Source organism: Haliotis rufescens, unplaced genomic scaffold (genome assembly GCF_023055435.1).
Source record: "Haliotis rufescens isolate VD_foot unplaced genomic scaffold, xgHalRufe1.0.p SCAF_22, whole genome shotgun sequence".
NCBI classification, from domain to species: domain Eukaryota; kingdom Metazoa; phylum Mollusca; class Gastropoda; order Lepetellida; family Haliotidae; genus Haliotis; species Haliotis rufescens.
Window position 1 is genome coordinate 679,236 of NW_025963913.1, and position 26,117 is coordinate 705,352.

At 41.1% G+C, this 26,117-nt stretch overlaps 2 protein-coding genes across 5 annotated transcripts in view; one reads left to right on the plus strand and one right to left on the minus strand.

Annotated features, from left to right (window-relative positions):
• Nucleotides 1-2,017: 2,017 nt before the first annotated feature.
• Nucleotides 2,018-16,768, plus strand: LOC124117371 (interferon-related developmental regulator 1-like). 2 transcript variants are annotated; one of them, XM_048401390.1, is made up of 12 exons: nucleotides 2,018-2,054; nucleotides 4,041-4,169; nucleotides 5,394-5,481; nucleotides 6,329-6,409; nucleotides 7,506-7,701; nucleotides 8,471-8,521; nucleotides 8,750-8,928; nucleotides 9,958-10,066; nucleotides 11,127-11,261; nucleotides 12,081-12,209; nucleotides 12,325-12,414; nucleotides 12,814-16,768. In XM_048401390.1, the coding sequence occupies exons 1-12, from the start codon at nucleotides 2,045-2,047 to the stop codon at nucleotides 12,901-12,903; spliced, it is 1,287 nt and encodes a 428-aa protein (XP_048257347.1). In that variant the 5' UTR covers nucleotides 2,018-2,044; the 3' UTR covers nucleotides 12,904-16,768. The 2 variants fall into 2 exon arrangements, with proteins under 2 accessions (XP_048257347.1, XP_046335157.1); XM_046479201.2 differs by lacking the exon at nucleotides 2,018-2,054 and adding an exon at nucleotides 2,061-2,256.
• A 610-nt stretch (nucleotides 16,769-17,378) lies between these two features.
• The window catches only part of LOC124117385, a 29,231-nt gene continuing 20,492 nt past the window's right edge, over nucleotides 17,379-26,117 (minus strand). For all 3 annotated transcript variants that reach the window (XM_046479229.2, XM_046479228.2, XM_046479230.2), the window contains 9 exons: nucleotides 25,855-25,925; nucleotides 25,360-25,440; nucleotides 24,921-24,981; nucleotides 23,307-23,675; nucleotides 22,855-22,915; nucleotides 20,274-20,377; nucleotides 19,950-20,024; nucleotides 19,264-19,398; nucleotides 17,379-18,555 (listed from right to left, as the gene is read on the minus strand). In XM_046479229.2, coding sequence (XP_046335185.2) covers nucleotides 18,409-18,555; nucleotides 19,264-19,398; nucleotides 19,950-20,024; nucleotides 20,274-20,377; nucleotides 22,855-22,915; nucleotides 23,307-23,675; nucleotides 24,921-24,981; nucleotides 25,360-25,440; nucleotides 25,855-25,925 — 1,104 coding nt within the window. In that variant the 3' untranslated portion in view covers nucleotides 17,379-18,408. The remainder of the gene's footprint in view (nucleotides 18,556-19,263; nucleotides 19,399-19,949; nucleotides 20,025-20,273; nucleotides 20,378-22,854; nucleotides 22,916-23,306; nucleotides 23,676-24,920; nucleotides 24,982-25,359; nucleotides 25,441-25,854; nucleotides 25,926-26,117) is intronic.

A 26,117-nucleotide genomic window follows, 5' to 3' on the forward strand; every position in this document is an offset into this window, starting at 1 on the left:
CTAACTGCACATCACAAATCACACATTTAAACCCTTGGTCCATGGTTTGAAGCGCATATATCAAGGAGCTCCGATGGTGTTATATCTCCAGGCCGCGAAAGGTGTCATCATTCGGATTAAAGTTTATCCACGTTTTCACAACAGATTGGTACACTGGTCAGTACAGAGATCAAAGTATATCGATGAGATTGGTTAAATCAACAACACGTGAACTCTACTGGAAGATAATACATTGTTTGTTTGTTTGTTTGTTTGTTTGTTTGTTTGTTTGTTTGTTTGTTTAACGCCGACGGCGGACTGTAAATAATCGAGTCTGGACCAGACAATCCAGTGATTGACATCATGACCATCGATCCACGCAATTGGGATCGATGACATGCATCAACCAAGTCAGCGAGCCTGACCACCCGATCCCGTTAGTCGCCTTTTACGACAAGCATAGTCGCCTTTTACGGCAAGCATGGGTTGCTGAAGGCCTATTCTACCCTGGATCTTCACCAAGAGAAATGTGGGAAGCATTATTGATAACGTTGTCCACTACCATGATATACATTGTTTGTTTGTTTGTTTGTTTGTTTGTTTATTATTGATAACGTTGTCCACTACCCTGATATACATTGTAATAACACACATCCTGCTCACAGTGGATATTTATTGTTTATTAATAACAACATCTAAGATGTATACTAGCTCTGTACACATCCTGCTCACATTATTATTATTTTTTGTTGTGGCCGTTTTGACTATTTTATTGACTATTGACTATGTTACTCGTTGTTACAAAAGCTTTTATGGTTCTAACTTTATTTTGATTTACATTCCATGTGTTGGTATTATTTATAATGACATTTGTCTTTAAATCTAGATTCGATTGTTTTACAATTTTTCAAACATAACACTTTGTTGTTTTCTTTTACAAAGCATGCTTAATGATCTTAAGTTCGATAATTGTTTTGGGTTTATTTTAGTGGCCCTTAAACTCTTGGCCAGTTCTCAGACACCCAAGATTCGCCCTAGTGAACAGGCCCACAACAAAAAGTCAAAAGGGCCACACAAATTAGTCGGTTATTTTGTAAAACGGCCACACTAAGAAGTCAAAAGGTTCCACGTTTGTCAGCACCAATTCCGTGCTCGTCAACAGTTTCCACTATATATCCGTTTCGGCATAACAGCAATAAAGAATGGGCTATCATTCATGTTTATCAGCAAGGGTAGTAAATATTATCATATTCTGGAGAAAAAAATTGTTCCGACTATTACACCCGGAAAGAATGTCGATGACTTAATAAATATTTGTGTAGAAAACATATTCAGTTTGTCCTGCCACGGAAATAATTATACAATGGCTCTACATAACTAAGACAAAATTGTTATGGATGAGCAACTTCTTTATTGCAATTGGGCGACGTTTCGATGTAGATTCTAACACCGTTATCAAGCAAATGATGTACAAACTAGGTATGAGGATGATATATATACATAACAATAGATAGATGTTTATATAACAGATAAGGTTGATGTACACTGATTGATAGTTAGTTATCCATAACAATTTTGTCTTAGTTACCATTCCAACTTCTAAATGCCACTCAAAGAGGCTCTACATAGTTTCTGCTTTAAAATTCGAGTTTGAATAAAGTTAGAGGTTCAAATAAAAAATTATTTATCATTTTTTTCAAATGATGTTTACTTTGTTTATTTTCTATAGCTATAGAGGAAACAGTCGCGATTAAAACTTCCGTGTGGAAATAAACTACAAATAGTTGTTACCCATATGGTATGTAATAGTTTCCCCACGTTACATATGTGGCTTGTGACGTCAAATGAAATTCAAGAAAATTAATTAAAATATAATATTAATCAGTATTTAATGAGCATTTTACAGTTATCAAAAAGTGTATAACTAGTATTTCACAATTGTAAATTTAACACGTGTTTACTTGACAAACACTATGACGTCACAAACATTACCACGGTTCTAAAGTTGGAAAATCTATCCCATAGTCCAATCCTATAAAGAGGCGCAAGTGGTGTGCCGGACGGTATGGAACAAGGTAAACCTATATATAGATTATTAGTGCAATCGCATTGCACTGCTATCTGACAATGTCCATGTGGTCACGTCAAAATTCTCTAGATACAACAATCTGTTACCATTTGGATTTTCATATATGTCGTTTTATGGGCCTAGGTAATCGTAGAACTAATTGGCGGTTTAGAAAAATAGGAAAATAATGCCGAAGAACAAGAAAAAGCGTAAGTATGTGATGTCGAAACGCCCTTCTTATGTATGTACGCGGGAAGGCACATGTGATTCATCCAAACATGGGTTGCCCTGTTGAGGCGATCAGTAACATACGGATGTCAAATTGTCTTCTGAAAATTGGCTGTATCAGTGTTATGAACTAGAAACATAGTATAATTATGTAATGTTTGTGATCTCTCCATTTTAACTAAGTTAATCATGTTCAAGCAAGAAGGAAACGATCGACCTCGGTAATGGTGAATCAAAGACCTGTTGAATTGGCACGTGTGAAGCCCGAGTGATTCACGAAGGAAAATGTTCCCGTGATCTGTTATGTTTTCTTATTTGACATTGTCAACGCTGTTTTACGTATTGGTGTAATGGATTGTATAAGTATATTCATCAAGATATACCACTGTATACCCATACATGGTCAGACAGCTGTTGTCATATGACCTATCTGTTTGTAAACATATGACACAGCGAAAAACGAAAAATGCATGTGGTATATGTGATACTCTGAAAGTGATAGCCATACCCCATAGGTCATAGTTCATGAGTGTAGGGGAATGATGATGTCAATAATATGTACACTTAACAAACAATATTAAACACAATATGCCTTAGATTTTGATTTAACTTCTATTCTGTGTATCCCATATGTTATGATATTGATCTCAGCTGTTGGCTTATATTTTTGCTGAGTTGGTTTTATTACTAAAGCATTGATAAACTGCAATTCACAGTATTTCTAAATATACATCCTGTCAATTTCAACTTTTTGTTAAAGATTAGAATCTGTGTGTTTTCACCGTTATGGAAAATGTTGTTCAATGGTTTGGAAGTTTGGACCTCCGGACCATTTCAATCAGTCAATGATTATTAACACCAGTCACAAGTTGGGGCAGGGATATAGGAACGGAGTTCGTCCGTCCAATTCTCAAACAGGACAAATTTTCTCAAAAACTATTTTAAGTCAGAGAGAAGAAATTTTACGCACTGGTGTTACTGGTCATAATTTTAAATGAGTCGAAAATTGGTGTTGTAATTTCACTCTTTTACAGAGTTATGGCCTTTGCCCCCTGCTTTTCAACTTAGTGCATACTATATATATATATACGTTAAATGGGAACAAGTTTCTCAGAAACCACGGTAGAAAGTTGCATGAATGAAAGTTTGCATGCTTATCTAAGGTATACTTGTCAAGACTCAATTAGAAAATTGGTCCCTTCAATTGGTGTTTTACAGTGTTACACGGCCCTTGGTCCATGTTATTTTACTTAGGGAAAGACTTCAGCCTCTTGTGTACATATTACTTTCACATTTACTAATTTTTTCTGATGACATGAAGTGCGTATCTCTATTCAAGGCTTTATAGGATTCTTTTTTTATAGTTATATTCACTACTGTATGAACACAAAATTCTAATGTGCACCATGACGGGGGACAGTGATAACGCTGTTTTCTTGTTTCAATTAATCGTAACTCTACTACCATCTACCAATAGCTATCTGATGTCTTTTTATCCCCCTGGCGTATAATGGGGGGGTGATAGTCATCATCTGGTCTGCCTGTCTGTACTTCGTTGCCGGGGCATTACGTGAAAACCGTGAAAGATCTTTCATTCAAACATGGGACTGAAGTTGTGCCTTCTGTTTTGTCAGCTAGGGGAATTATCATCTTCTGATGACTCTTGTTAACGACATGGAGTCAATTTTTTTTGTTTTATGACATGCTACCCCAAGAAACCTTATTGAAGGTTGATTCTGCATTGAAATGATGTCTTGTTTGGCAGGTGGGTTGAAAGTTGCCGATAAGAGTCGGCAAGGTTCACGACCTCCAACTGATGATGAGTGTGATACTGGCGACAACTGGAGCACAGCCAGTGTGCTGTCCGAGGATGCCAACAGCCTACCTGATTCAGGTAACAGTTTTGTATTGCTATAAAGGGGGCGGTCGGGTAGCCTAGTGGTTAAAGCGTTCGCTCGTCACGTCGAAGACCCGGGTTCGATTACCGACATGGGTACAATGTGTGAAGCCCATTTCTGGTGTCCCCCGCCGTGATATTGCTGGAATATTGCTAAAAGCGGCGTAAAACCATACTCACTCACTCACTATTGCTATAAAGGGGTGATCTCGCTTAGAAGGGGCTACAGACCCTAAAGGCAATAATTATTCAGGGTGAATTTATAAGTAGTTTTCGCCCTTGAAAAAAGTCAAGAGCCACTTAAATGTAGCATGTTTAGCATTGATTGCAGGAATCTGACAAGACTTGTGCAGTGTGTTGTGGGAATGTTTGTCAGCGATTTATTTATCTGCTTTGTTTCCTTCCTAGTTGACAAGTGATTGTAACATGAGTTTACATTTAATGTGTATATACACAGGGTAAAGTTTCACCTAATGTTTATTTGTCATTATCATGACCAGTGATAATGACTGATATTAAATACAACATATACATATATTACAACAATCACGGTTGTGGACAACGTTATCAGTAAGGCTTCCCACATTTCTCTTGGTGAAGATCCAGGGTAGAATAGGTCTTCAGGAATCCATGCTTGCTGTAAATGGCGACTATGCTTGTCGTAGGAGACTACTAATGGGACTGGGTGGTCAGGCTCGCTGACTTGGTTGATGCATGTCATCATATCCCAATTGCATGGATCGATGCTCACGATGTCACTCAGTGGATTGTCTGGTTCAGACTCGATTATTTACAGACCTCCATCATATAGCTGGAATATATTGCTGAGTGCCGTGTTAAACATCAAACCAAAACCTTGGTACATGTTTTCAGTTGAATTTCATCAGCTTCATGCAGAGAGTAGGAGTAGCCATGCTCTTGAAATGCTTTAATAGTTCAGTAAAAATTGACTTTCACTTTATGTGAACTCATTGGAGTATGAACCTTCATTGAGTGAGGGCAAAGATATGAATGCCAAAATGTGTCGTTCATTCACTTATCAAAGTCAATTTCGCAGTAATATGACCGACCTCTCTTCCAACGGAAAAAAACATTCAAAGTGTAAACTTCACACTACAAAATCATTCATTCTTGACTCACATTGATATCCAAGAACATACAGACTGATGTAGGGGGTAGAAATAATGTAATCTTATTATGAGCTGGTACTTGTGCCACCAGGTGGAGATGTCGAGACAGAGGACTCCAATACCCAGGAAGACTTTGAGGACAAACTCAAAGAGTGTATAGAAGGCACCCTGTCTAAGAGGTAGGTTCCTATACACATTCCCATGGTTAAGATGGTTGGTCTGAAACACTTTTATATTTTAAGTAAGTGTCCAACAGTCCATAATGTGCACAAGTTATGATACGATTTCAGGTTAAAAATGTAATGATGAGTTAATAGATAACAGTTGAGGTCTAACCATTAACTGCTTACTGAATTGTAGTGGAAATGTGGACATGATAGAAAGTCAGATTATTTCTTATCCTGACACAACACATTCCAATTTCCTTGTGGACTTCGATCCTGTAACACAGAACCCAAAATGTCCCTCTTCCTCCTCTGGACAGGGATGAGAATCTTCTGCAGATTTGCGAATTTTAGTGACCACAAATTTGTTAAAATCTGATACCCCCCCCCCCCCCCCCCTAAAAAAAACCCAAATTATGGACTATGCTCCATTGCAAAGAAGTTTCAGCTGAAAAGGAAAATATACACTCTCAACCCTGTCTGGAGCAGTACCTCGAAGTCCAGAAGGAAATTGTAATGTGTTGTGTCAAGATAGGTATGAATATCCAAATTCATGTAGATTTGTCAAAAGGCTGTTGCCATCTGCTAGCATGTTTGTTAACTGAAACTTGTCATTGACAATTTGTAAACTCCTGTCTTTGCAAATTGATCCTATCAGGTACATATAAATGATGTTTGGATTTAGTGAATTGCAAGATAAATATTGTATGAATTTAATATGAAATTACCCTTTTTCAACAAATACTTTTGGACAATTTAAATTGATCATCTATGTAGGGTAACCGATAAATGATTATCATAACATCATTCATAAATAGTCTACACTTAAATTTGATGATGCTTTTTTGTCATTCCCTTTTAGTGCTGTGACTAGAAAGAATTGTTTGGAGGGAATTCAGAAATCCTTCAGCAAGAAGTACATCCTGGAGTTCCTCGCAGACAGGTGTGTGTTGCTGTTGTATACAAACAGGGAATAACAGATCATAGCTCTGTAGAAAGGGTTGATACAAGTGATATATTGGACTAGTCTCTACCACATGGGGGGGGCGGTCGGGTAGCCTAGTGGTTAAAGCGTTCGCTCGTCACGCCGAAGACCCGGGTTTGATTCCCGACATGGGTACAATGTGTGAAGCCCATTTCTGGTGTCCCCCGCCGTGATATTGCCGGAATATTGCTAAAAGCGGCGTTAAACCATACTCACTCACTCACTCACTACCACATGGGCTGTATCACCAGTGATATCGTCACAGTATATTTTGGTGGAGACTTTGGTCTGTATGACATTATTCTCAAGACAAGTTACATCATTTGTTTTTGCCTAATTGACCCATGGGGATTCCGGGTTAGAACCCCGTGGTCCCCTGCCACCTATGCTGATTGTAAGAGGCAGCTAAATGGATTGGTGGTCAGGCTCAGTGGTTTGTTTGATTGCGTGTCATCATACCTTGAGAGAGTGAGTTGGGTCTAACGTCGCTTTTAACAGTATTCCAGTTATAACAAGGCGTGTCAGCTTAATGTGGGAGGAAAGCCCGAAGTGATGCAGGTCTCAGACATTTCACTTCGGTGAAACCCACGAGCACGGGTATGGTGCTGGCAAACCTAGAAACATAATCTGGGCGAACCGGGATTCGAACCCTTGCGTGCCCAAGGAACGCAACTCTGCACAGCATATCATGGCGCCTTAGACGACTAGGCCACCCGTGCCCCCTCATCATACCTTGAAGGTGGATTTTTGCCCACAATTTCAATATCTGGATGGTCTGGTCCAGATTTGATTCTGTTAAGACCACCATCATATAGCAGCAGCATTAAATAACACACAGACAAATTTTACCTAAAATGTAACAACAAAGATGATAATTACACAGATCAGGATTTCTCTGGGTCTGGTAAGAGGAAGATTTCTACCTTTGGAATGTTAGTAAAAATTCAAAAAATTGAATTAATTTCCCAATTAAGACTCCAAATGTTATTCTTGTCATTTTTCCTGATCTACCAGGACCCTCTGTCCACCTCTTGATATTGAGCTTGTTCCACAGGAAGGTGACTGTTGCTGATTGTCTGACTAAGTGTCTACGTAAGGGAAAGGGAGACGAGCAGGCCCTGGCTGCCTCATGTATAGCACTCCTCATCACACAACTTGGGGAAGAGGCAGAGGCGTTGTTTGTAGAGTTACGTCCCTTCATGCTCACCGTCATGGCTGACAAGTCAGCGTCTGTGAAAGCAAGGGGAAAGGTGGGTGAAAGAATCCAAAGAATCTATCTGCCACACGTATTACTTCAATATGATCAGTGATATGTTCCATTTTACATATTTTTATGCTGTTTTCTGTTATATGTTCTGAATGTTGACAGTGACCAATACAATTCAAGCTTCAGTTACTCTACAGTTTCATTTATTCTTTTAGCTATATTGATACCAGCTAATCCCTGGAACTCATAATTCATAAGATATTGTTTTAACTGTGTACTTGTTTCCACATGAGTACTTACCTCTAAGCAAGATTTGGTTCCAGGTTCTAGGTTCTGTGTGAAAGTTTCTTTGGAACTTTTACGTGCAGTGTTACTTCTTTTACTGAGTTGCATCAATCAAAACATTTGTTCCCCTGTTGGTGTGTTTGTTCCTCCATGGTGGGAATTTTACAATCGATATAATAAAACTGTCTAAAAGAGGGTTTTTTTGAAGGGGCAGTCCAAAATAATAGGGTATGGTTTTTGAGGGGGAAGGAAAAAAGGAACTACCGTAAGCTTAAAATATATTGTCTAGTGTATTAGGCGTGTTAAAATGTTGTTTGTATTTTTTAGAAATCTTTTAGCATTAAATATTTACTTTAATACCAATGTTGAGAGTTTTCAAGTTAAGCAATTTTGTTGAAAACAGGAGCATTGCACTTGGCCCAGAATTTACACTGTAACCTGTTGGTCCTTAGCAATGTAGGTTGGTTCTATAACTGAGTATTGTCAGTATTGGCCTGTGTAAATGTCTGCATGTCTGTCTGTTGTAGTGTGCCAATGCCTTGGCTATATGCAACTTCCTGGCAGGGGAAGACCTTGAGGTGAGTGTCTCAGTCATGTGATCTTACACTTCCAAAAGTCATCCTTTTGATATAGAATAGTAATACAAGTATCACTTTTGCTGTACAGTATAAGAAGTGTTCCATTAACATATAGTGGTATTATTACTCCGAGAAACCATTGTTACTACTATTATCAAACTGACCAAATGATTTATACAATATTCCTGCATTATGCTATCACTACACCTCTTGCTCATGTGTTTGCAGCATGTTCGAACTGTGATGACAGCCCTAGAGGACGTCTTTAGAGCCTCTTATGTGAAGGGAGACAACTCCTCCCCTTCTCACTCGCCTGAGGTGTGCGCGATGCATTCCAAGGCACTCTCAGGGTGGTGTCTTCTCCTGTCCATTGCACCATCCTTCCTTGTAGAAGAGATGGTTTCCAGGTACTGAATTGTAAATCACTCAATGTTGTATATTCTTGGAAAGTAGATTTCGTTTTCAGTGATCACCCCCTGGGATCAACTGTAGCCATTACTAATGAACACTCTGTGCCTTTGGCCACTGGAAGGAAACCCCACATTCTTAGTGTAAAAGCTGCCTTAGTATGAATCGGAGTCATCAGATCATCACTTTGGTTACTGGGGGGTGGGGGCGGGGGAGATTGAGTGACTACTAGGCCTAGTTTGACTGTACTGGGGGTTGGGGGCGGGGGAGAATGAGTGACTACCATGCCTAGTTTGACTGTAACATGTGTTGGTTTTGGAACACCTATGTCATGCATCTGTGAAGATCGGGGTCAGAAATGGTCTTCAGCAACCCATACTTGTCATAAGAGGCTACTAACAAGATCAGGTGGTCAAGCTCTCTGACTTGCTTGATGCAAAATCTTTACAGACCATCGTCATATAGCTGGAACAGTGGTGGTCGGGTAGCCTAGTGGTTAAAGCGTCCGCTTGTCACGCCAAAGTTCCGGATTCGATTCACGACATGGGTACAGTGTGTGGAGCCCACTTCTGGTGTCCCCTGCCATGATACTGCTAAAAGCGGCGTAAAACCATACTCACTCAATCACTTACTATAGCTGAAACATTGCTGAGTGTGGTGTTACAGAAGTCAACGACGTATAACTGGAATATACTGAGTGAGATGTCGAACAACAAAGCAAGCACCACTGGGATTCAACTTAACAACTTAACCTGAAACATGACCAATACCAATACCAGCCTGAATAGTGATCACAAATATGACGCCACCTCAAAGTCTGAAATTGTGCTGGCCCTTCAAGTACAGTTAACAGTTGACTAGCTGACATGTGCAAGTTTCCATCCCTGACGCTGTGATGATAAAGATGTACTATTGCTGGCTAAGACACGAACCCATTCACAGTAGTCTCAACACTGCCATTTTCATCCACTGCTGGCTTGTGACAGTCTGGTATATCATTGTTAAATTGATCATTGTCTTTTTTTCAGTCACCTTGACCGCATGACAGGACTCTTGCGGAGCTCTGACGTGGACCTGCGAATCACAGCTGGGGAGGCCATAGCGCTCATGTATGAACTGAGTCGAGAGGGGGATGAGGTATGCTGCAGGGACACTCTAGACCATCTGTAGACTAAGCCCAATGGAGATTCAGGAATAGGAATAGGTCCCCAGTAATCCATACTTGTCGTAACATAAGGATTCTGTGTTCACAGTTTGTGACTTGGCTAATGATGTTAATTATCCCAGGGGGGGGCACATGTGGCCCAGTAGTCTAAGGCGCTGCGATTCGCTGTGCAGAATAGCGTCCCTTGGGCACGCCAGAAACCTATGATTGTGGGTTTGAATCCCAGTTTGCTCCGATTATGTTTCAAGGTTTGTCAGCACCATACCCATGCTCGTCGGTTTCACCGAAGTGGTAAACGTCTGAGACCTGCATCACTTCGGGCTTTCCTCCCACATTAAGCTGACACGCCGTGATATAACTGGAATACTGTTAAAAGCGGCGTTAAACCCAACTCACTCTCACTCACTTATTATCCCAGGGGCAAGGACTTATTTATGTTGTCAATGAATTGCCCGGGTTCAATTATTTATTATTTATAGAGCTTTATTATCCGGACACAGGGGGCACAGGTGGCACAGGTGGCACAGGTGGCCCAGCCGTCTAAGGCACCGCAATTCACTGTACAGAGTTGTTTTCCTTGTGCAGGCCAGAAACCTGATTGTGGGTTCAATTCCCAATTATGTTTCTAGGTTTGTCAGCACCATACCTGTGCTCATGGTTTCACCAAAGTGGTAAACGTCTGAGTCATACATCACTTCAGGCTTTCTTCCTACATTAAGCTGACAACACTGATGTTACTGAAATACTGCTAAAAGCAGTGTTAAGCCTAACTCACTCGCTTAATTATTGCTGACTGGGCATAGTCATTTACTCTGTGTAGAATGACTTCAATGAGAAACTGTCCACTCAATGTTAACTCAACTCAAGCATTATGATTATTACGGTGATTGATAAAAATGATAAGTTCCCATACATTTTAGCAGTAGTTCTGAGTGGTAATTATTCAAGTATATTCAAGTTTATCATATTGCTTTCATGAAGCATTGGTAGAACCTGGTCTTAAACATGCCATGTTTTAATCTGTTTTGACAGGACTTTGAAGGACCCAAAATGCTGGAATTATGCGAGTTATTGAAACAGCTGGCAACAGATTCAAATAAATTCCGTGCCAAGAAGGATCGCCGTCAACAACGATCTAGTTTCCGTGATATCCTGCGTACAATTGAGGTAAACTTTACTTTCTTGCATCATTGCCCATCACAAAGTACTTGAGTACTGAAAGAGATTATGAAAGTATTCCTTTTAAACATAATATGTTAATATTTGTGTGGAAACGAATGGATAATATGTCAAACTCTTTGGAGCACTGTATATATGTGTTTTGGTACAGACGGTAGAGGATGTATTACCAGTAGTATGAACAGTGCTCAGTCTAGTTAAGGAAAATATTGGGCTTGGAGATATATCACCATGAACCCAATTGCCACCATCAGTTGATGATTCTTGTGTCATAATGGGAAAGCATATGAAGATCCAGGTTAGAATAGGTCTTCAGCAACCCATGCTTGTCGTAAGAGGCGACTGACGGGATCGGGTGGTCAGGCTCGCTGACTTGGTTGACATAGTATCCCAATTGCGTGGATCAGTGTCTATCACTGGATTGTCTGGTTTTATTAATCTAATGAAGGGAATAATTTACAGGGCTCTGCATAAGTTTTTGAGTTTGGGTATTTATTGACATGTTATCATTCACATTGGGTATTCAATACATGTTTACTCTGGTTGAAGCATGTCATCGATCCCAATTGGGTGGATTGATGATCATGATATCAATCACTGGATTGTCTGGTCAAGACTCGATTATTTACAGACCGCTGTCATATGGCTGGAATATTGCTGAGTGCGGCGTTAAACATCAAACAAACAAACAAATATAATGGGAAAAGACCAGGCAATGAGTGATGCTGCTCTCCAACATGAAAACTTCACTAAGATAATTCTTAATTTGAAACATGGAAGTAAAGAGATGGTGTTGGCCTGTTGCAGGAGTGGGATGCCCCCGACATGTCCATCAAGTTTGGAGTTGAAGGACTACATCTGGACACGTGGGTCAGGAAGAAGCAGTACGACACCTTCTGTGACCTCCTGGGGTCAGGGATCTACCAACACCTCCAGGTAACACACACGTCTTGTTGTCAGGGGTCTCAGTTTAAGCAAATTGGGCATTGTGTATCCTGAAGGTGTATTATCGATCCCATTGTGTATTCTGAAGGTGTATTATTTATTGCAGGAGAATACATTAATCAGAGAGATCTTTGGCCTGGGAGCACCGAGGCCCATTGGAGCAAAACCACCCCAAAAACTGACCAAGTTTGAAAGGGTAAGTGTACTCATGTAAGCAGTTTTACCCAATGATTAGTGAGGATCAGGTGGTCAGGCTGACTTGGTTGATGCATGTCATCATATCCTAATTGTGTGGATCAATGCTCATGATGTCAATCACTGGAATGTCTGGTCGAGACACGATTATTTACAGACCGTCATCATGTAGCTGGAATATTGCTGAGTGTGGCATTAAACAACAAAGAAACAGCTAACTATCATGTGTGATTTATGCTCACTAACACTTTTGGATGTGACATTATCTCTGATGTGAATGTTTCCTATGAGTGTCTTGCTTACTTTTGTCATAGCAATTTCAATCTAAGATGAAAGCATACCATTGTTGAGAGAGGGAAAGTAGTTTGAATGTTGTTGACCTTGTAATTTCTTTTTGCAGAATATGTACAATGCAGCTGCATTCAAGGCTAGGACCAAACTTCGTCAGAAGCATCGGGACAAGCGGTCTGTCAGTGTCAACGGTGTTTGATGACACTGTTTTCTAGGTTTTGGACTTTGTCAATCACACGTGGTGCATTGTGATTGTAGCGTCGTCATGGCCGTAGGAGTGACTCCCATTGGAAGACTAATACTCTGCAGATGATGTATACTTGTAGCATGTAGCCTAGATGGCTTCACTGTAATGCTGAGCGATGTCAAGCTTTTAGTGAGTTTTTCCTCACCAGGTGGTGCCTTAAAGTTCATTGCATCCTTAACAACCTGGTTGTTGTCTTGTGAAGGTCAAGGTCACCACCAGTTTTATTTTATGCCTTAAGGACGGTTACAAGCACTGCAGTGAGTATATATACAGGGTAGTTGTTAGTGAATGTTCTCAGTATGTAACATGGCACCTCTATTTATTATTTTTTGTCAGGGATATTATTTGGCTAATTGCAATTATGGATGCATGTGAGCACAGATGCTGCACGAGTGCTCTAACATCATGCATAACAATGCTTTACGAACGGGCATTACAACAAGTGGTCAATGATGTTTTTCTGTGTGTTTTAGGATATTTAATGTTAACGCTTTTATTACCTTTGGAGAAAGTAGGTTATTTTCATGTCATTATGATCTTGGATAAAGTGCCAACAGTATTTGCAACACAAAATGGTTGAGAAAAGCTGACTCATTAAAACCAGAATCCCACAGCAAATTTAGCCAGCCAATATAAACATGATGTATTACATGTACAAGTTTGCTAGACTATCTATTGGCATACGTTTGTTAACGTGTTGTTTGTCTTGTGGTATGAAGACTTTATTTACTAACTTCGTTTGTTTTCCCAGTGGCTGAAGGGTTTTCTCTTCATGTCATAGAACCAGGTTAAATTGCATACGTGTACTGTTGTGAAACCCTTGCCAAGGTGTTGCTGCAATATTGTTAGAAGGACCACATAATCTCTCATGCTCATCTAATGGTTATGTGTTATTTATTGAGCTGCAAAGAAAGAGGAAACACCAACAGTAGTCAATATATTGTGCATTTGTACGTTACCTCTGCTCACTGGTATGTCATGAGTGTGACGAAACAGACTATTGACTGTGATAGTGTGTGTATGCTGTACAAGAATTGTATTCATATGCATTGATACTCAGTCTTTTACAACCAGTTTTGAAATCCAGAGATGCCAACTGTTAGATTGTGGGGGAAACATCACACTATTTTGAGCAGTATGTCAATACAATGAAGTGAAATGTGTTACAAATTTTGTCCAAAATCATCACATGTAGTTTAATCTAGCTCTTGACCATCCTATGTCATTGACACATAGGTATACAAACAGATGACTCTTGATTAATAATCATTTGTGTTAGTTTGTGGGGACAAGGTTTACAAATTTTCAGGAATTTGGGAGATGAAATCTAAAGCGAAAGATTACTTATTTTCAGCAGAATCATGCAGTCATACATGCCAGTTACAATTACTGATTTATTTTGAAAGTAATTATTTTAGATGCCAATTATCACATATACATGTATTTCCAATGCCCTCAACTTTAGTTGGTGTCTCTGTCAGCCAGATCCACTGATTTACATCAGTATTTGGGGACTGTTATAATGTCACAGGATTTGTGAACACGTTCAAATTCTGTTTTATTTTGCCCTAAATAACTGCAAAATGTTCAAGTCTATATTTCCTGATTCTGTTTTGTTACAAGAAAATAATAAGGTCGTCAAAACCAAATGCATGTATCCAAGTCATTCAACAGTGTCTGTATTGTTCCACTGCCTCATGTCGCGTGTCACCTATTGGCGTCCCTCCTATGGCTTGATGATTGCGCTGATTGTTTTTACCTGCCTTGTGTTGTTGTCTGCAGCTGTGAAGCTCACCTGGACATATAGTCGCTACGTCTGTGATGTTTGGTATCATGGGTTCCCGTTATTAGTAGGCTTGTTATGCAGGGAGGGCAATAGCAGGTAGTATCTCAATATCTACTGGCCTTGGCCACTTTAAACCAGCCGTTGTGATTGGTCGAATCCTGTTATGACCCTCGCCAGTTATCCTTTAACTGTCACCATGGTTACCTCTAGTACCTGGATCAGGCAGGTAAAAGTGCTTGTTCCAAATTAAAATAAGAGGGATCCACTCTACAGTGGGACAACATTATATTTCAAAACACAGTAGGTTTGTCTCCTAAACATATGATGAGAGTTTTGATATCCAAAGGAATATCATGTCTGCTTTAGGTTCTTGAACGAACCTATTCTCCCCCTTGACTTAGGAATAAGGAATTCAGGAGGTTGTGTAAATAGTTAAATGGTTCCTACTCCAGAGTTAAGGGATGGTTGATATTACTCGTATGATTCGATCATTAAAAAAAGATCTTGGTTTAATAATGGAATTTCTAGTTGATTTACCTCCTCTGCTTTAGGATCAGGATATAATTAGTTATATTGAACCAGTTTGATTTTTGTTTATTCTGGAAGATTTGTCATGCGCCATGTTTGGTTTGTGCATGTTCCAAGAGGATCATTATTCAAATTATGGGATGGTAATATGCTCTTTAAGTAATTTGATATAAAAATTATTTTTGTGCGTTATGTTATGAATAAATGCTGATACGGTGAAACGCATTTTCACTTTATTAATAGTCCGATAAACTCAGACAAATATTTATTTTTTGGTAACAGTGTGAATTTCCCATTGATGCAGGTCATGTTGACCAACAACAGCCAGTACTGCTGTACAGGTATAGAAAATATGTGTTTCTGGTCTCCCCACCGCTGCCACCCTTGAAGTTCCACCATAGCTTTCATGGCCACTCCTGTACTGTCCATATTTTATTCCACCCACGTTCAATTGTTGCCCTACATTACTGATAAGACTCAAAATCTACATTTGATAACAGTGTTACTGACCTACTGAATCTTACCATTTTCAAAGAAAAAGTATAACAAAAACAATAATATTCTGACCTAGCTATCATATTTTGGAATGGGTTGAAATAGATATACAGTTTTGGTTTGGCCCAAATAGGAGTTGGATGACTTCCTGGATCCTTGTGTTGTGTTGTGTGGTAGAGTGATGTGATGTGATGAAATCACTTCCTAAATGCTTCTTGTATTATATGAATGTGAATGTATAGAGCAAATCATGATTTTCAAATGGGCGAAAATTTGGAACAATTAAATTCCATTTTTGTTGTTATTTGCTTGTCATATAAATATATATATTTTCATGAGAAAATAGTTTGTTATTGCTACTTATTTCTTTAATGTACCACAGACTTCCTTTGAGGATAGATTTTTTTTTTTTTTTTTTTTTTTAAAAAGGCATAATGATATCTTTTCATATTGAATATTTATGCTGAGGGGACTTGTTTGGAAAGGTGTTTATACTGTAGGACTGAAATGTTTTTTATGAAGGTGATCGATAACAAAAGTGTCTTTGTGTTCTGATATATTTCATGGATGATCTATTTTAATGTTTCTCATGGTAGGGTGTTCATCACAAATTACAAACAAGATCTCATTGTACTTCTGTGAATGTAAAATTGTAAAATATTTTTTATCCTGAAGGATTTAATTGTACATATTTAAACAGCTGTTTTAGATATGGGGGCATTTTCCGGTTTATATACATATACATACAAAACCCGTGTCTTTTCAAATCCTCCGTCTTTGACGTTTGACATCCATAGTCTGTAAACAAACCAGCGTGACCTTCACCTACTGAGCTCCCCAGTCATCTCCACAGGCCTATATACACAACTTTTAGCATTTGTTTGTAAACTTTTAGCAGAACATGGGATGAATTGTTTCAGATGTACACTTGTGTATTTCATTCTTTTAATTTCGTTTTATTCATTGTGTATGGCAACCAAAAGAAATAAAGCCATCAATTGCTACAAATCGAAGATTTAGCTTGTGTGTTGCGTGTTGAAGGGAAGTTCTTAAATACTACTAGAACTTCCACTACTGATGATTAAACATCCAACAGTATCAATTGGTACGTGTTACCCTGCCTGGCGCTTGGCATTAGGCGATAAACAATTAAGGACTGGTCGCCTTGGAGCCAGTATACTGTGTCAGAGGGGGTATTAATGTTAAACTTCGACATGGTATCCCATTGGGCTAACACTTTAAAATCGGCGTTAGTCCGAACTTGCACGCACGCACGCACGCACGCACGCACGCACGCACGCACGCACACTCATCTTATAAGTGCAATTACCTTGAGCACAACGTTTAACCCCCACTGCTGCCCCATTGTGAGTGAGGCAACTCAGTTATCGAAGCTGATATGCTGCTGACTGGGATAACTTTCAACGAGAGCTTAATGTGGATTTTGGATGAGACACACTATGAATATACATAGTCTGCGAGCCTGACCACCCCATCCAGTTAGTCGCCTCTTACAAGCATAGTCGCCTTTTACGGCAAGCATGGGTTGCTGAAGACCTATTCTAACCCGGATCTTCACGGGTCCCCATACAGAGAACATCAAAAACGTTTTGTTTGCATATATTATTAATTCGATTCAAATAGTAGAACAAATACATTTTTAAAGGTATACAGATGTGAACAAAATACAAAGGTGGGGATCAGCAGGTGCCAAATATTCATTTCATACACATGTACACTTCCACCAGGTTCACAGGGAATCTCGCATATTTACCACTGCTTCATCGTCATCAGTAGCTGCAATAGTGATGAAGCCACATTAATTCGCTCACTATTGTAATGAGAATGTTCCACCAAGAATGTACCAATGGTACATAAATAGCACCGGTTTGAAGGTGAGTTCACGTCAAATCGTCGCCAAACTCTCGGTCTCATTAATCTACCTGGGTATAATCTGTTCTGGTGCCCCGTGTCCAATACAGTTTGGGTTACTAGCGACGTGCGTACCTCTTTGCCACCGATGAAACTTTGCTTCTGAATATTTGTGTGCCCCTGTGGAGATTCCGTACCCCACGAGTGTCGCAAGAGTGTCAATAGTGTACAGGATCGGGTGGTCAGGCTCTATAACATTGAAAATTGTATGTCATCGTACACGATGACGTGGACCTTTGTTCATGCTTTCGCTTTGGATTGCCTGGTCCGGGATGGGTTATTTACAGACCGCCTTAATATAGATGGAATATTGCTGACGGCGCAAACAGCCTCCATTCACTGTTTATTAATCTATCCTTACACATGTCATTTTGAATCAAGTCACGTGACGACCTGAGATTTTCAAAGAAGCACATCCCGTTGAAAGCCTCTGTCCTCTAGATCCGAATCTAACATGGGCGTTCGCTGACCAGGACTTGACAAATGTGACAAGAAACGTGGATTATACAGTCCACCACTTCCACCAACTGGGCAGCACTGCATCGTCATATCCCTCTAGCTGGAGTTGTTGGGGGACAGCGGTATTCTTCAGAAGAAACCAGAAGGACATAAGCGTGTACGATTTAAACTTGTACGAAGCTGTTCTCGTGACGTATAAGGGATGAGATCTGTTGACGAGGATGCCCAAGACACGAGCAGGATAGCTACTCTTCAGATCAAGCTAGATTGTATTCTTGTGGTTGATTAATGGAATGGGGTCTGTTGACTAACACCTCTGCGGTCACACGTTGTTTGTACACCTCCCAGTCCGCGCGCACCACCAGGTCCCCCTGAAGCCTCTCGTCACTGGGATAAGGAGAAACCTGCACACAGAAACACACCAGTCAAATATTGGGTAGAGGAGCTCACCTTGATTCACTCCACCATTCCGAGTGTGAGTGAGTTGGGTTTAACGCCGCTTTTAATATTATTCCAGTTATATCACGGCGTGTCAGCTTAATGTGGGAGGAAAGCCCGAAGCCCGAAGCACTTCGGTGAAACCCACGAGCACGGGTATGGTGCTGACAAACCTAGAAACAATCGGGGCGAACCGGGATTCGAACCCACATTCACAGGTTTCTGGCGTGCCCAAAGTGACGCGACACTGCACAGCGAATCGCGGCGCCTTAGACGACTGGGCCACCCATAAAACATGATTCACTCATTCACTCAATCGAGCCATATAAACACAACTCACTAAATCAATCTAGCCACATAAACACAACTCAATCACTCAATCCGGCCACATATAACATAATTCACTCAATCAATCGAGCCATATAAACACAACTCTCTCCAGCCACATAGAGGCGGACACATTCAATTTCATGCCATTGAACTTTTCATCAATTTAAAGTTACTTGATATGATTACATCAGACACCATATAATTATGATTACATCAGGGACCCGTTTCACAAAGAGACCTTAGCGTTACGACTCCCTGGAGCCATGGACACTTAGGGTCCATGCTGGAGGTAACATCGCTTTGTGGAATGGTCCAGGATTGTGTTTCACAGAAAGCTGACCTACCTGGGTCTTGAGTCGCCTGAGCAACGCTGGAGGACAGTGGTCAAGATAGAAGCGCTTGTTGATCATCAGACACTCCACGCCATTGCTCACCATGCTGAGACTCGGCTGGTCGCCAAGGACAACCTGGGCCAGGCCCTGTGTGCAACCATAGCAACGTGAGTCGAGAGGCTTACAGCAGGCACATTTCCTTTAAAACTTTAAACTGTTTGTTAATCAGATCGAGAGAAACAGACGTGTTACAACAGACGATGGAATAAATAATCGATACATTGCAACTGTTCGCCGATATATCAATGACGAGTTCAAATGACAGCAATAACGCGCTAGATGATGTAATGGAAGAAAAAACAACAACAACATATTGATAATATGATTTCATGTGGGAACAATATCGCACGGTGGGCGATGGGGTAGTCTAGTGGTTAAAGCGTTCGCTCCTCCCGCCAAAGGTCCCGGGTTCGATTCACCACATCGGGTAAACGCGTGAAGCCCATTTCTGGTGTCCACCTCGTTGTTGATATTGCTGGAATATTGCGAAAAGCGGAGTAAAACCACACTCACTCACTCATTTGAGTCACCTGAGTTACGTATGGGGGGAGGGGGTAGTGTCTGCAGAACGCGATACTAAGTATTTAAACTACCCGCAATTGCCACCCCTAATGCAAGGGGTTAAATAAAGTACTCACAAACGCCTGCCCCCTGGTGAGAGTCTGGACCAGGACGAACTCAGGGTTCACATCTGCTTCTGTTACTGCTGACGGCTGAAATAGTTAGACCTTCGCTTTATTTGAATTAACTGAGGCCAATATCATGTAAAGAGGCGCCAAGATCAAATATGTAAAGAACAGAAGCTAAATGTATGGAAGCGTATTAGTGCCACAGTGTTATATTTTTATCATCTACGTAGATAATACTTCCATCTACGTAGATGACACTTACATCTACGTAGATAGATGAAAGTATTTCTTGCCCCTGGAATTAATACAAAACCAACGAATGGCTTAACCCACCTTTGACGATGATCCAGCATCAAGGTCGTCGAGGAACGTTCGGATCCTGCCACTGTTGACGTGTATGTTGTGGTCGGGGTGTAGGTCAAGCACGTCACTGTCATCTGGTCAACACGGGAACAACTTAGTATTGACGGACATCATACATACACATCTCTCTGTTGGATATTCTAACATTAATACCTCTGTAAATAATCGAGTCTGGACCAGGCACTTCAGTGACTGACATCATGAGCATCGATCCACGCAATTGGGATACGCTGACATGCATCAACCAAGCCAGCGAACCTGACCACCCGATCCCGTTAGTCGCCTCTTACGACAAGCAATAGCGAAAGGAAATATATACATATTTCGCCGTGATCTGTTAAAGAACACAAACATTCCTGTGCAGAATTTGAGTTTGAGTATTTAATCATTTGACGTTTCATATATAACAAAATGTTCAGAAAATCTATATAATTCATGTTAAAATCCCTAAATCTTCAAAGAAAATATATGAAATCACAAAATGACAAAGAAGAACATGAACAGTTACTTTTACCCATAAGTATATTTCCCAAATTGCTATTCAAAGTTGCTACATCTGTCTACCAATGTCATTTAAATTAATGTAACTCTATCACCTATCACTATCACTCTATCTCCTTATCCGGATAGAGAGCGACTTTAGCAAACACCGAACACCTGTCCTCTAATGGACGATCTCACCCAGCGGTCTGGAATCTGAGACTTCTCTGCTCGCTCATGTTACGTAACACACACCCAGTATGCTCGTGGATCATTGCACATGTTTGACGTCGGCGCACCTGCGAGACCGACAAAGTTATGTCGTCATGCCAACCTGCAGCGCCCGTGCAGTTCAACTTGAAACGCTTTCGACCAATCTCATTAAAATCAGATCTTAGTTCTTGCTGCCGCTTAACAAAGATCTGAGGAGATCCCATTATGGGTCACGTCAGACCGACCTTTCGTAAACTCTGACCGACCAATGGAATTACTGACAAGAAGTCGACATGAGCTAATCAGAAGGCAGCTTTCTCGTGCTTTACGTCAAATTGGCGACTACGCTTTGAAACATATTTTGACAAATTTTCGCTTACAAATTTGAAACCTGAACAAAAGAACATTCTCGAATGGCTAATATATGGTCTAGATTGTATAGATTCAGTCGTTAAGCCTGTAACTATCGTTCGGAATACCCCGTTTTAAAATTTTCCAGGCTGCATGATTAGAAATCACATTCCGACTGTCACTTTCATGATCTGGTAAGCTACGCTCTGATTGGTCGGATGAAAGGTCGTTCTGACGTGACCCCGACGGGATGTCCTCAGATCTTTGTTTAGCGGTAGCGAGAACTAAGATCTGATTTTAATGAGATTGGCCTTCGACAGTCTCCACATGACATGTGGGGCGGTGGGGTAGTCTAATTGTTAATGCGTTCGCTCATCACGCCGAAGACCCAGGTTCGATTCCCCATCTGGGTACAATGTGTAAAGCCCATCGCTGGTGTCCCCAGCCGTGATATTGCTGCATAGAATAATGCTAAAAGCGGTGTAAATCCATGCTCACTCACTCACTAACCACATTAGATCGGTTGGCTACTCAGGGTGTGGGTTGTCAAGTGACCACTGGTTTCGTAAAACTAGGCTTTGACATATAGTCTAGTTCACACATCTTCCCGAGGCAAAAGTGTCCACTAGTAAGAGGCGACTAACGGGATCGGGTGGTCAGGCTCGCTGACTTGGTTGATGCATGTCATCGTATCCCAATTGCGTGGATCGATGCTCATGATGTCAATCACAGGATTGTCTGGTCCAGACTCGATTATTCACAGACCGCCGTCATATACCTTAAGTATTGCTGAGTGCGGCGTAAAACCAAAAAAAACAAAAACAAACCTAAAACAAGCCTTCAGCGGCTGTCTTCCTAACTCGCCTCCTCTTGGCTTACCAGCACCAATGCCATGAACGCTACCATACGGAACGGCACTACGGTGCCAATATTTTGTTAACATTTTTTTCCATGTTATTTCAGTGTATTAGTTTTGTTTGTTTGTTGTTTAACGCCACACTCAGCAATAATAACAGCGATATGACGGCGGTCTGTAAATTCTGCATCCCCCCCAGGCAAGGGAGTTAACAGTTGGAAACTGGACTTTTACACACAGTTAACTCCCTTGCTTCGGGAAGATGTAAATTCTGGGGCCTGTTACATGTTGCTGCAGCCACGTTTTTTACCCATTGTAGTTTTTTTTTATTGAAAACCTGCAAATGTGTGATTGAATATTATTTATTGATTATTTTTTTTATCGTATATGGTCATTTACCGATTTCACAATTTAAGTCTGTACGAACCGATATCTGGGTTAAATTTTGCGTTTTAATTTTGAAATCACGACGTAACACGAATCCCCGTTTCACAGTTGGACTGCAGAATGAATCACCGGTAAGGACAATGGTCCATATGTATGACGTTATTCATTTCAGAGAGCGTATGGATGTTGAGAAGGAGTGCAGACTAAAATGTCAGAAGGTATTCATCAACGTATTGTTGGACAACATCCATGACTTCACCGCACCTGTTGTGGTGGTTGATGTCGGCGTTGATGGGTTGGAGGTCGACATCTCGGTACTTCTAGGCTGAAAAGAAAACCCACACAGGATGTTAGTCCCGGGAATGGAAGGAGTGAATGAGTGAATTCGGTATTACGTCATTTTCAATTATATCACGGAGTGTCAGCCCTAGAGACAAGGGATCCGTGAAGATCCGGGGTAGAATAGGTCTTCGGTAACCCATGCTTGCCGTAAAAGGCGACTATGCTTGTCGTAAGAGGCGACTAACGGCATCGGGTGGTCAGGCTCGCTGACTTTGTTTATACATGTCATCGTATCCCAATTGCGTGGATCGATGCTGATGATGACAATTACTGGATTGTCTGGTCCAGACTCGATTATTTACAGACCGCCGTCATATAGCTGGAATATTGATGAGTCCGCCGTAAAACAACAACAAAAACACCAAAAAACAAACCTTTCTCTTCTGTGCGCCACAGACAGCCGACATGGATATCCGGGGCCCGCCAACACCTCCCAACTTCCTACGAGGGGAACACGTCATTGGACGATTGACTCGTGTCACCCGTCGCAGAAATCGGTCAACCTCATCAGTGACGTCATTCGATTGTGTGACGTCACTGTCCGCGTTGAAACTTGAGTTGAGTGACAAAGTAAGCGGGGATGGCAATGTCTTGTTGTTGTAAGCAAGGTAACGGGCGTATGCGAGGGCGTTGCTCTGGAAGGCCACGTAGCCATCAGTGTTGGCAACTTGGTGATACCGTCCTGTTTTCTTGTTCAGCGTTGTTTGAGCCTTGGCGAGTTTCTTCAACACAGTTACTGAACCCTGCATCAATAGCATACACTATACTATAAGGCACTTGATTCATAGATTACAAAAACTGGGGACCCGTGACGATCCGGGATAGAGTAGGTGTTCAGCAACCCATGCTTGCTGTAATAAGCGACTATGCTTGTCGTAAGAGGCGACTAACGGGATCGGGTGGTCAGGCTCGCTGACTTGGTTGATGCATGTCATCGATCCCAATTGCGTGGATCGATGCTCATGATGTCAATCACTGGATTGTGTGGTCCAGACTCGATTATTTACAGACCGTCATTTTGCTGGAATATTGCTCAACCGCGAGCCACCCGATCCCGTTAGTCGCCTCTTACGACACGCATAGTCGACTTTTTCGGCAAGCATGGGTTGCTGAAGGCCCATTCTGACCCGGATCTTCACGGGTCGAGAGATTAGTAAATTTATTTGATTGTGACGTCTTGGTAACCGATGGCATCACAATGGTCTGCAAAGCATTGTAATGCAATTTCATTGCAGCGGTGTCTCCAAGGATCTAGAACTTGATCAATTGGTGTTACGTTTGTTTTGCGTCCCATGTGAAAAATGGCGTGCCTAAACTACGACCGCAAGCGGCATTTACGTCATCGAACACATACTTTTACAGCTTGAAATAAGCCGTTCTGGAGTTTTCAGGGAATTACCCACACTCCGACGCAGTGGTGACTTTGCATCACACCACTGCCACAGGCTAATTTGCATATCACGTGACCGGACTTTTCTCTTGTTTGTAAACTAACGGGCCTTTTCAGAAATCAGAATAGAACGGACTAACGCAAGTATTTATGGTTGCATTACATATTGTTTTCCATAATCATATAAATATGCTTCTACAACTGCGACAGTGAGTTGCATGGCACTACAATTTTACACATCAAAGTATCGCTATCTCTCCGTTGGGCTTCGATGACAGCACGTGGAGCCATACAACCAATGTAAACATAGGATAACAACGCAAATGGAAATAGTTTTTCACGATTTAGGGTATTTTCTCAATGAAAATTAACCATTCTATGACATGTGTTTGTCTAGATATGTAGACTTGTCAAAAATGAAACAGATGAAAAACATATGCAATATCTTGAATGGACTGTGTAAGGTGTGACGAATCGTCACATGGCGCTTGCCTGTGGCAGAGGTACTAAGCTGGTCGCATGGAACTCTGGGTAGGAGAGTGGAAATAACCATACTGAATAGGCCAGCAATATTAGATATACATGAATGTTTACTCACCGACTTGACAATAAAAATCCAGTCTGAGAAGTTGCTGTCCTTGACCATGACAGTCTTGCACCTGCAGCACGAAAACAACATTCACGTACCTGATCTCGGAGGGAGCGAGAAACTGCGGCACTGTACGAGATTTCAGATAAATGGAGTCTGAAGAAGTGAATATTGCTTTTCGCCTACGGGTATACACCAGGGTGAGCTAAACTTGACACTGTGCGTGTAATGGTCTTGTCAGGTGATCTCGATGCTGGTGATAATGAATTTGATGAGAACGTTTATTTCAGTAATACTATGGAGATTTCGTGCATGTCAACTGTTGCTTCCAAATATAGAGCATAAGCCTATAAAAATGCCAGCAATAAATCTTCTTATACATTTTTATACCACGATGTATACTGCACGGAAGAAATTGAAGAGACAACACGTGACTCGTGGTGGTTACCGGAAGTAGCAGAAGGTGACGAGCTTAGCATCAGCCTGTGTCAGCAGCTCCAATGGCCAGTCCTGGAGGAACGCCAGATTCCTGAAATAAAGTAAATTTCAAACCAATGGATGTTTTATCAACACGACACATTCACGTCACGACTAACGGTTTCTGTTGCAACATCTGCGGTAGGGTAGCCTCGTGGTTAAAGCGCTTGCTCGTTACTCCGAAGACCCGTGTTCGATTCCCCACATGGGAGCCCATTTCTGGCGTCCCCCGCCGTGATATTGCTGAAATATTGCTAAAAGCTGTGTAAAACCTTATTTACTCACTCATTTGTGTTGAAACATCTAGTGGTCCTGGTTCATCAACAGAGATATGTGGTTTGGTGAAGTTGATACAGCATGACACATTCAGGAGTGATTCCAAATACGGAATAATATAAAGTCAAAATGAGTGTTATTGCCCTTTAAAAATATCGCCTAGTTTGAAGGTACATGGGATCCCGCTTACCCCAGGAACTGCAGCTGGTCGGGGTCGTGAAGGTTCCGTATCCCACCCACCATGAAGATCCGTCTGTAGTTCTGTCATCAGAATATAGCAGTGCACTTAGATACACACGCTAAAGACACAATTAGCAAAACACGCACTCAGCCACTTGATTAAACGCAGTCAAGGGTACACGTGAATAAACGCAGTCAAGGGTACACTCGAATAAACGCGCTCAATGGTACACTTGAATAAACGCTCTCAAGAGTACACTTAAATAAACACAC

Coding starts and splice junctions, on each gene's coding strand:
- LOC124117371 (XM_046479201.2), top strand. CDS start 2,235: ATGCCGAAGAACAAGAAAAAGC. Junction 8,929..9,957: donor GTAGAAGAGATGGTTTCCAG/GTACTGAATTGT, acceptor TCTTTTTTTCAG/TCACCTTGACCGCATGACAG. Junction 11,262..12,080: donor ATATCCTGCGTACAATTGAG/GTAAACTTTACT, acceptor GGCCTGTTGCAG/GAGTGGGATGCCCCCGACAT.